The sequence below is a fragment of the Zootoca vivipara genome, chromosome Z2, assembly GCF_965207765.1.
Source record: "Zootoca vivipara chromosome Z2, rZooViv2.hap1.1, whole genome shotgun sequence".
Taxonomy (NCBI): Eukaryota; Metazoa; Chordata; class Lepidosauria; order Squamata; family Lacertidae; genus Zootoca; species Zootoca vivipara.
The window spans coordinates 40129548-40141049 of NC_142585.1; the positions used below are offsets into that span (position 1 = coordinate 40129548).

The 11502-nt window shown below is 46.3% G+C and overlaps 1 protein-coding gene across 2 annotated transcripts in view; it reads right to left on the reverse strand.

Moving 5' to 3' along the window:
* GARNL3 (GTPase activating Rap/RanGAP domain like 3) overlaps positions 1-6741 on the reverse strand; it is a 98736-nt gene extending 91995 nt beyond the window's left edge. Inside the window, exon 1 of one of the 2 annotated variants that reach the window (XM_035113396.3) lies at positions 6487-6741. In XM_035113396.3, coding sequence (XP_034969287.1) covers positions 6487-6584 — 98 coding nt within the window. In that variant the 5' untranslated portion in view covers positions 6585-6741. The remainder of the gene's footprint in view (positions 1-6486) is intronic. The other variant, XM_035113398.3, reaches the window with a different exon arrangement.
* Positions 6742-11502: the final 4761 nt, after the last annotated feature.

Here is an 11502-nt window from a genome sequence, read left to right on the forward strand (position 1 = left end):
AAATGTTAAAATCCACTTTCATCAGTCGCCAGCTTTTAAAGACCTCAAAGCAATATTGCAGCAAAGGAACCCAACATTGTCACCATCATGGCTAAGGCTGTAATTTCCAAGAAATTCCTACAGGCACATGCCAAAACCATGAGGAACCTAAAACGAAGGGTATTTCTGTCTAGTCCTATGAAAAACAAGCCCAAGAAGAATAAAGGGAAGAGGGGGAAATCTAGCCAAAGAAACATCACAGTTACATTAGGCTGTAGCACTGAACATAAATGCCATGTTAAATAGAAAGATAAGCCTTCTATTCGCCATCTCTTGACACAATCCTTGAATCTTTATTAGTTGCCAAGCAGACAGAAACCCAACAGGTGAAGGCTTTCTCATCTCCATGCTGGGCAAAGGCGCCCTTGCTGAATTTCTTTCTTGGCACATGACTGTTAAAGGCCTTCAAGAAATGGGGGGGGGGGAGGCACCTGGAAATGAATAACAAATAGGCACAGGTGTACGGTATAGCAGTTTGAGCAACAACACCCAAACTGTGCGCCAAACCATATGAAAGAACAGTTTGGAGTGGGGTGGGGGGAGGCAAACTAATTCAATAGTGGAAGGTTCCACAGGGAATTTTCAATAGATCTGCTGATAGACTGTGGTCTATCTCCTCTCCCTTTTCATGGGTTTCTTCCAGAGAGCTTGTTTATTGAGTATCCATCCCAATTTGTTCGACCATAGAGGTTAGATGAAGTGGGGAAACCAAGGTTTGTTCATTGCATCCTCCAAAAATGCTCGTTCTCTCACATAATGCTAAGTCCACCCAACTGATTTGTTTTGTCCCTGCCATGGAAGAGAAGGGAGTGGGGCATGTTCCATGCTCATTCACAGTAAACCCCAATAAGCTGTGGTTTGCTACTATGTGCAAACTGGGCTGATAACTGATCTGTGCTTTAATACCCAGGGGGTGTACCCACTAATAGTTCTATTCGGGGTAGACCCATTGACTCTTTCTTGGGGTCATTACTTTCAATGGGCCTGCTCTGATTAGGTCTAATATTGCATACAACTCCAGGTGGGTGGGTAGAGGGGGCTTAGTAATGGTTTTTAATGACAGGGTGGGAGGTCTAGATTGCAAACTCCCCTAAAACTGCATCAGCAGTTCTCTTGGAGAATTTCAGAGAAACATAGATAGGATAAATATTGTAAGAGGAGTCCTGCTTGATCTGATCAAAGCGTCCATCTTGGTCCAGTGTTCCATATCTTACACTGGCCGATCAGATGCCCTTAGGAAGCTCACAGTGAATGCAAGCAAACATTCATATTCTCCAGCAACAAGATAGTCAGGGGTTTAGAGCCTCATAGTGGATGTTCCATTCAGCCAACACAGCTAATAGCCATTGATAGCCTCTTCCTCCTCCTCCAGGAATTCATCTAATTCCCCTTTTAAAGCCATCTAACAGAGTGGCCTTCACAGCATCTTGTGGCAGCGAATTCATACATTAATTATGTATAGTATGAAGAAATACTTTCATTTGCCTGGCTTCAGCCCACTGCCAACCGATCAATTTCATTGCATGACCCTGATGGATATTTGATATATGTATGGCTATAGATTGATTGATTGATTGATTGATAGATACAGATACAGCTGTGCGAACATTCTCCACGCTGTGCAGAATTCTATAAAGTTGTATTCTTCTTTTTTGCTATATAAAACAGTCCCAAATTCAACGAATCTGTTGATAGGCGGGTGTTTTTTAATTTCTTACTGGAATGAGAAAGTTGGGGATGTGTGAGGCCATATTTACCATTCCCTATTAGTCTAAAATGCATCTCAAATCTTCTTATTTGTACTTTGGTTTAATAACTATGTTATTCTTATTTTTCTGGGGAGGGAGAGAGAGAGAGAGAGAGAGAGAGAGAGAGAGAGAGAGAGAGAGAGAGAGAGAGCTAGCTGTTGTACACAGTATTATGAGTGCAGCTGCATTCTGTATTTATATAACGGCATGACAGACACTGAACTGTCTTATATTCATCCCCAGTTCCAATAATCCCCAGCATGAGATTTGCATTTTTCTCCAACGCTGGATGCTGAATTGACAGCTTCATTGAGCTAGCTGCCGCAACCCAAAAAACACTTTCCTGGTTAGCCCCACCAGTTTGCATCCTTTCAATTTATATTTATATCAGTTTACTAGGGGATGCACCCCTGCTTTCTCTGCTTGCCAACCCTGTCACCCCACCAACCCATTCATCAACTGTGTTTGCCCCACACCTGACAAACCCCCCTCCCTTTACACTTCACCCACCCTTTCACCGCTCCCCATACAGCTCATCCCAACCCATTTTAAAGGATGAGACATTGCACAGAGTGGCTTGCTAACCCACTTAGTGAAGCACCTCTCCCCCCTCTGTAAAAACCCTGCTGCCGCCACATTTAAAGGAGGGACGGTGCTTCACAGAGTGGCTTGCTAACCCTCTCTGTGGATTGATTTCCTCCTCTCCATTAAACTGCTCACCTGGCCACCTGCCACCATAGCTGCTCGCTGGCGCACTTGCCTGCCATTTATCATGCTTGAGTTGGGATGGCCACCTATTGGTCACAACACAAACTCCAATATGACAACAGCATTACATTTTTATGTCTTTAGGAAGATATGTCAAGTTCAGGCCATTCTGCCCCAGGGTGCATCACTTTGAACCCCAACATTTGGAGTGCCCCCCCTCATTGTAGGATGAACAAATGACAAACAGAAAGATGCATAAACACTCTGCAAGCAAATCAGGAAAGATGCAGGATTAATGCTCAAAGTAGTAGAATCACTCCGTAAACGAAACAGAACAAGTGTGTGATAAAGATCAGACAAATTCTAACCACCACACAAGCTTTGTGCAAGCAAATCAGGATGAATGCAGGTCATCTGGAGAAGTGCTTCCTTTATTTCAACTTAATTTACCAGATTAAAAAATTCCTTTAGTAGCACCTTAAAGACCAACTAAGTTTTTATTTTGGTATGAGCTTTCGTGTGCACGCACACTTCTTCAGATACACAGGTTGCCCCAAGCCCAGTTTTACCAGGTTGCTCCAAGCCCATTTTTAAGACATCCTTCTGGAACAATTGGCTTGGGTTAAAGCCAATTAAACTACAATAGACAAATGATTTGGAAGGGACATTTTTAGGCCCCCCAAGTCATATTCAAATGTCTCTTGCGGGGTAGTAGAATGTCCTAGAATAAATCAATTGTGATGTTAAAAGAAAGGGACTCAAGTCTCTTCTTCTGGATCCATTTTTATAGGAACATTCCCCCCCCCACCTCAAACACATTACACTGAACAATAGCCAACCACCATATGCAAGAGTACACCCATTAAAATGAATGGACATAACTTACTCAAGTCCATTGACTTCATTGGATCTCCTGCAAGGATTACAGTACTAATGTTGGATATCACCTATTGTGCGGTTGGCAATTTCCGATAAAAGGGATGAGGAAGCTGTGGTCCTCTAGATGTTGTTGTACTACAACTCTCATCATCCTTCATTAAAGACCATGGTGGGTGGGGCTGATGGGAATTGGAGTCCCACAACATATGGTAAAGCCTCAGATACTTGATGTAGAATATCTAGGTTGTAGGTCTACTCCTGTGTAAATTCTCCAATGAAAAGTGCACTCTGGGCATGATTTCACCACATATCATTGGGAGGAGGTTTAATGTTTATTTAGGGCCAGGGAGTTAATCTCTCAATGGATTAAAACATTTTACCCTCAGGGAACACTTTCTATATTGGCAAGCCTCCAAAACAAGCAAATTAACACCTCTGTCATGGAGCTGGTTCTGAGGTACAGGATTCTGGAACATGTTCTACGGTGCACATCTCATAGGAAGCTAGCTGCCTTATGGTCTGACTCAGTGTAAGGCAGACTCCTGCATGAATTAACCCTTTATTCAGAACCATGAGGACTAGAATCCTATTGTATGTTTATGAGAAGAGCCATAGTTCAGCGGCAGAGCACATGCTTTGCATGCAGAAGGTCTCAGGTTCAATCCCTGGCATCTTCAGATAGGACTGGGAGAAACCCCTGCCTCAGTACCCCAGAGAGCTGCTGACAGTTAGTGTAGACAACACTGAGATATACCTAGTCCAGGCATCCCCAAAATGCGGCCCTCCAGATGTTTTGGCCTACAACTCCTATGATCCCTAGCTAACAGGACCAGTGGTCAGGGATGATGGGAATTGTAGTCCAAAACAGCTGGAGGGCCAAAGTTTGGGGATGCCTGACCTAGTCAGATTATTGGCCTGTCTAAGAGCAGCTACTTCTCTTACTAGTCTGGTAGACACACATAAGGAGGAACTGCGGGCAGGCAAGTGAATGGACTAGAGGAAGAAATGTAGGGCTCCATCACTGCTATGGTCCCAGAACCTAGTAGCAATCCAGACTCAGAGGCACCAGCTAGGGAGCTGGACCAAGCTCAGGGCTCTGAGCTGGCTGCTGTAGATCAGAAGACCACTGTGCCTGAGGCTGCCGGACAGCCCCTTGGGAGGATGTCCCATACCATACAGGGCGTGTCGGTTCAGAGGCAAGACCCTCACAGTTGCCATCTCCTAAGCTTGAGTAATGCAATGCCTCCCACTGTACCTCACCTGTCCAACAACACATGGCACATATCATTCAAGAGGCTATGGGATGGAGGAGGAGGAGTGCCCATCTCCAGGGCAGAAGGTTGGCCCTTTAAAACTCTGGAGTTCTCCACAAGGGTTTTAAAGGTTCCCATCTGGAGCAAGTTGCTTACTCAGTGCCCTCTGTGATCCTGCAATCCCTAGCTAGCCTTACAGATCTGATATTGACCATCCCTGCTCCACAACTGCCACAGAAACCATGTGGGCAGCCAGGGGATAGAAGCTTCCTCCTCCTTGCCTACCGTAGCACAGAAATGCAGAATGCCAGTAGTTCTAGTGAGCTTACTTACAAGCATGGGTGTAGCCAGGGAGGATGGAAGGGGCAGCTGCCTCCCCCCCAAAAAAATCTAGTAAAAAAATAAAAATACTTAACTAACCAATCTCGTCAAAGATAGCTCAGTTCTGCCCCCCCTCCACATGAGCCTGCCCCCTAACATAAATCCTGGCTACACCCATGCTTACAAAGTGCCCTTCCAGCAGGCATCCCCAAACTGTGGCCCTCCAGATGTTTCGGCCTACAACTCCCATGATCCCTAGCTAGCAGGACCAGTGGTCAGGGAGGATGGGAACTGTAGTCCAAAACATCTGGAGGGCTGAAGTTTGGGGGTGCCTTACAGCATTCTTGTGGTGGAGGCAAATGAGTTAGGGCAGAAAACACACTGCCTCACCAGCATAGTCAATGGTTCAGGATGATGGGAATTGTGGTCCCACAACATCTTGGGAGGGTGGGAGGAAACACCACCCCTGCCTTGTTATATTCAATCCAAGGGTGGCACTGGCTGTCAATTTCCTCCTCCTCACTCTCAGTGTGGCGCTTGTAGGGGCTCAGCAAGAAGGAGAATTAGGGCACAACCAGAATTACAGTAGTTGTCTCTGCTTTTCACTGGCTGCGACTCCACCTGTTATGGGGTCTGTCTCTGCCCATCACTGGCTCTGGCTCCACCTCCTGTTGGTCTCTTTGCTTTCTGCCCCACCAGTCCCAACAAGCACCAGTCACCACTGGGGGCTATATACAGTTCCTCATCCAGTTGTAGCTCCTCAGTAGAAATAAAAGTGCACTCTGCATGAACTTAGAAGCACACTTTCTGAGATCCCCGTCTCTCCCAGACTCAAAACTGGGGCACTTCTTTCTCCCACTGGCCTCGGTGTCTTTTTCCTTCTCTAAGCAGATCCCCTCCGAACTCAGACTCTGCTGTTTCCAATATGCACAAACGATATAGATTTATTTTGCACCGTATAAATAACTACAGCTACAGTACATAACAGCAGCTTCGAATGGGCCGCACAACAGACAAAAAGCCAATGTGTTAGTCCTATTCAGAGTAGACTCATTCAGATCAACGTGCGTGCCTAACTTAGGTTCGTTCATTTCAACGGGTCTACTTGGAGTAGAACTTAGTTGGAATACAATACAACGTCAGCAGAGCATTGAAGTGAACTGATCAAGAAAGCCAGGTGGGTGGGTTTTTTTTTCTTGGAGGTGGGGTGTCTCCTTAATGCTGTCTACTTCCTGGGCCTGGTTCGGTTCTGTGAAGAGGAGAAAGCAGGGGTGGACTCGGCGGAGTGGGGAGACAACATCCCAACCCACGGGACCCCTTTTAGGATATTCTACTGCAGCAGGCGCTCTGACTCCTAGACCCCAACGTGGCAAAGCTCCGGCAACAACCACTCAATGCAGGTGTGTGAGGATCCAGACAGGATGGATCGTCCCTCCCCGATGGCTTACTGAGAGTCTAGAGACACCCCCCTCCCACCAAGAGATCCAGCCCGATGTTCCCAAAGCATCCGCCCCATAATAAAAATTTTGCTCCCTTACTTGTCGCCGTCGCTCTCGCATTCAAAGCTGACTCCTTTCCGCAGCAACGCGGCACGCCGGCTCCTCAGCTTAGTCAAGGGAGCCGCTTCCAACGCCATCGTCCATACCGCTCCGCCTCGAAAGCCCCGGGATCCTGCGTTGGTCCTGGCTGCTGGAGGAGATACCGGAGAGAGCTGGTCGGTCTCCCCGCTTTCTCTTTCTTTCGCTTTCTCCTCCCCACGAGCGGTTGGGTCCGCCCAGTTTTGGCGAGGGGCGCACGGAAGAAGTGGAGGAGGGGGAGGCAGAGAGAACGGCCGAAAAACTACGCCACCCCCGCCCTCGGCGCCGATGCTTTACCTGGCGCAAATCCAGTCTTTCATTTCGGGAGCGCCTGGAAGCTCAGTCTTCCCCATCTCAGGTCCCTGCGAAGCCAGGGGCTGGGGCTGGGGGGGAGGACAGGCGGTCTGCACATGTCCAGATGCACTGTGCTTTTTAATCGTGGCCTTTTAGGGCCTGTGTCTAAAGTATGTCAGGCAAGACGTTGTGTGTAAGAATTAAGTTGTTATGATTAAAAGTATGATTAAAAGTATGAACTGTGGCAGGAGTTTGGTAACTTGGTTGACCTTTAACAGAGGATATTAGATAAAAAAAATCCTTCAGTAGCACCTTAAAGACCAACTAAGTTTTATTAAAGACCAACTAAGTTTTATTAAAGACCAACTAAGTTTCATACCAAAATAAAAACTTAGTTGGTCTTTAAGGTGCTACTGAAGGATTTTTTTAAAAAATTTTTACTCAGACCAACACGGCTACCTACCTGTAACTAGAGAATATTAGAGCAATTGATGGAGGGTGGCGCTGTGGGTTAAACCACAGAGCCTAGGGCTTGCTGATCAGAAGGTCGGCGGTTCGAATCCCCACGACGGGGTGAGCTCCCGTTGCTTGGTTCCAGCTCCTGCCAACCTAGCGGTTCGAAAGCACGTCAAAATGCAAGTACCATAGATAAATAGGTACCACTCCGTGCGCTGCTCTGGTTCGCCAGAAGTGGCTTTGTCATGCTGGCCACATGACCTGGAAGCTGTATGCCGGCTCCCTTGGCCAGTAAAGCGAGATGAGCGCCACAACCTCAGAGTTTTCTGCGACTGGACCTTAAAGGTCAGGGGTCCCTTTACCTTTACTAATGCTATCTGTGGCTGGAAGCCGTCATGGCTATGTTCTCCCTTCACTGCTGGAGGCTGGATGCCTCAATACCAATTGCTGGGAATCACAAATGGGGAGAACATTTTTACGCTCAGGGTCTACGGTACTTCTGGGCTTCCCACTAGGATATCTGGTTGGCCACTAACAACAACAACAACAACAACAACAACAACAACAACAACAACAACAACAACAACAACAACAACTTTATTATACATATCCCACCCATCTGGCTGGGTTTCCCCAACCGCTCTGGGTGGCTTACAGCATATTAAAAACATAGTAAAATATCAAACATTAAAAACTTCCCAATTTCAGATGTCTTCTAAAAGTTATGTAATTCTTTATCTCTTTGACATTTGAAGGGAGGGCGTTTCATAGGGAGGAATTATTATTATCCCCAGGCGGCACTGTGGTTAAAACCACTGAGCCTAGGGCTTACTGATCAGAAGGTTGGTGGTTCGAATCCCTGTGACGGGGTGAGCTCCCGTTGCTTGGTCCCAGCTCCTGCCAACCTAGCAGTTCGAAAGCACGTCAAAATGCAAGTAGATAAATAGGAACCTCTACAGCGGGAAGGTAAATGGCGTTTCCATGTGCTGCTCTGGTTTCCCAGAAGCGACTTTGTCATGCTGGCCACATGACCTGGAAGCTATACGCTGGCTCCCTCGGCCAATAATGCGAGATGAGCGCGCAACCCCAGAGTCGGTCACGACTGGACCTAATGGTCAGGGGTCCCTTTACCTTTACCTTATGTCTGAACAAGACGCTGGACTAGATGGGCTTTTGGCCTGATCAAGTGGGACTCTTCTGATAAGCTGCCCTAAACCAAATCAGACCATTGGTCGGTCCATCTATATCTCTATTTTCTACAGCAGCTGTTGCCACAGGTGCCTTCCACAGGGTCCCTGCCAAAATTAAGTTTGAAAGAAATACTCCGCTGCATGCAGTATTGCTGGTTGATGCACATGAAGGCTGATGAGCCCTGATATACAACACAGACTCTACAAACTGGCTGGTGCTGGGTGTCCTGGGCTTCAACAGGAGTTTCCAGACTCAGCTCCAACAGGAGATGCCGGGGATTCGACCAGGGAAGGGAACTTTTTGCATGCAAAGCATGCGCTCAGCCACTGAACTACATTTCATGAAGTGTTCGGATTTGTATACATTTTGTCTCCGCATAGAAATGTCACAGACCAACAGCTGCCTCTTCCATTTCATGGTATTTCGGTCCTGCTGCTTACAGTTTGGATTCTCTCTCCCCGCTCCCCCCTCTGTAGAGACAGGCCTAGTGTCTGCACTTGGCATTCCTGAGAAGATGCCAGGCTCCCTGGGGGCCACGGATGCATTGAAGCTTACCCAGGCCCCTGGTCCGGTTGGCTGGGTCTTGGGTTGCCTCTAGATTGTACTTTGCAGGAGGGATTCAAATGCATACCAGAAATATTAAAGTGGATTAAAGTGCTGCTAGTTACCAGCTGCTGTGAATATAGGTGGGGAAAGGACTATTGTGCTCATGTCCTGCTTGCAGGCTTCGCATGGGCATCTGTTTGGCCAGTGTGAGAAGAGGGTGCTGTTCTGATTTGTTTACATGGCACTTTGATGACAGCGAGATGATTTGCTCTGCCTTCATCCTGATTTGCTTACAACAGAGGTCAACACAGAAGCCATAGGACCTGCAAAGGCTTTCACTGGTGTACCTGGGCAGGTGCCCCAGACTCTGAGCTTTCTTTCTTTCTTCTTCTTCTTCTTTTTTGAAGCAAGTAACTCCTCCTCCTAGAAAGAAAGTTATGGAACAAAATGTGCAGGTGACCTTCTAAATGTTTTCTGTTAAATGAAACTGAGAGACTGAGAGGAGATATGATAGCCATCTTTAAATATCTCAAGAACTGTCACATGGGAGATGGAGCAAGCTTGTTTTCTCCTGCTCTGGAGGGTAGGACTTGATACAATGATTTCAAATTACAAGAAAGGAGGTTCCAGCTAAATATCAGGAAGAACTTTCTGACAGTAAAATCTGTTCAACAACTCTGCTTCATTGGAGGTTTTTAAGCAAAGGTTGGATGGCCATCTGTCATGGATACTTTAGCCTAGATTCCTGCATTGCAAGGGGTTGGACTAGGTGACCCTGGGGATCCCTTCCAACTCTATGATTCTATGAAAGTGAGTGTTTTCATATGCAGTTTTGACTAATGTACACTTTTATTTTATTTTTGCAATTTCCTTTAATACAATGCATTTGTTAGTATTTTTACGCACACTTTCCTCCAGCATCTACATTTTTGCACACATTGCTTGGTTAGAGAACTGCACTGCAAAATATGAATAAGTGCAAATCTTCAAGGATGGATCTTTCTACTAGATCTGACTTTTAGGATGGCTGTTTTCCCCTTCTCATATTGTTTCAGAAAGGGCCAAATTCAATAGATTTGGCTTTAAATCCATACTGGATCCAATTTTTCTCCCATTTCTACCTACAGCAGATCCCACCAAGAAAGTCTTCCACCGTTCGCATGCTACCACTTGGTCAAAAAGGAAGGATGGATGTGTTCCTTTAAGGATCAGAGCGGGCGGGAGAATGTAGCACCCACCCTCAGAAAGGAGCTGCATAATTCACAGTGGGTGCTCAGAAGGTAATTTCCCTGACAAGCTGATGGGGAAGGTAGCAGGCAGTCTGTAAATTAGGTCAGGAGTTAATTGGTAACAAGACTAGCATTAAAAAATATATATTATGAAAGAGTGTTCAATATAAATTGAAATCTACAATGCTATTGATTTCCAGGAGTTGGATTCAGACTAAGTATGTTTATTTATTTATATTTTTTCAAGGGCTGTAGAATACCACTTTGTGCACAAGTGGAGTGATCTCAAAGCCATTTCCACAGTCGTTAAACGTAGGCGGTAACAATATAGATTCATAAAATGCAATTTAAGCATCCCTAATGAAACAGTAGCAAAAGAACAAACACAAAATGGAGATTCAGGCAAAATCACCAGCACCACAACCCTCATTGTCATTTATAAATAACCTCCAGAGGCTTGAGAAATCACTTCACCATGTGGCAAAATTCCACCTAGGCTTCCAGGAGTGTGAAGTCCCACAACTAGGGGGCGCCACATGGCGTGAGGTGGCGAGGATGATTATCTTTTGCTCCCTTGAAAGTACATAGAGCTGAAGGAGGACATTAGAAGAGGGACTCTCACTCCCACTTCCCCTTTCAGCTATATGTGCTTTTCAAGACTCTTACTTCTCCTGCATCTGTCTTTTACACAGATCCCTTGAAATCTCTCTCTCTCTCTCTCTCTCTCTCTGTGTGTGTGTGTGTAGGTGTGTGTGTGTTTCTTGCCTGGGGTTGCTGTTCCAGGGGGGGGGGTGAGGGATGAGAAATGAGAAATGACCTGAGGCGATTCCCACAACACTTGCTCAAGTAAGAGCCAGTGTGGTGTAGTGGTTAAGAGCAGTAGACTCCTAATCTGGGGAACCGGGTTCGTGTCCCCGCTCCTCCACATGCAGCTGCTGGGTGGCCTTGGACTAGTCACACTTCTCTGTAGTCTCTCAGCCTCACTCGCCTCACAGAGTGTTTGTTGTGGGTGAGGAAGGGAAAGGAGAATGCTAGCCACTTTGAGACTCCTTCAGGGAGTGATAAAGTGGGATATCAAATCCAAAATAATAATACAGTAATCCTCCTCCTCCTCCTCCTCCTCAAAAATCCCATAAGGCCTAAGAGGCTTGGCGACCTTAGTGTTAATGTCAGCACAGCAAATGGAGCCAAGCAACATATAGCCAGCCAGTCCAGATATCTCAGGACAGTTATTATACACCATAGTTCTGACTCACTGGAA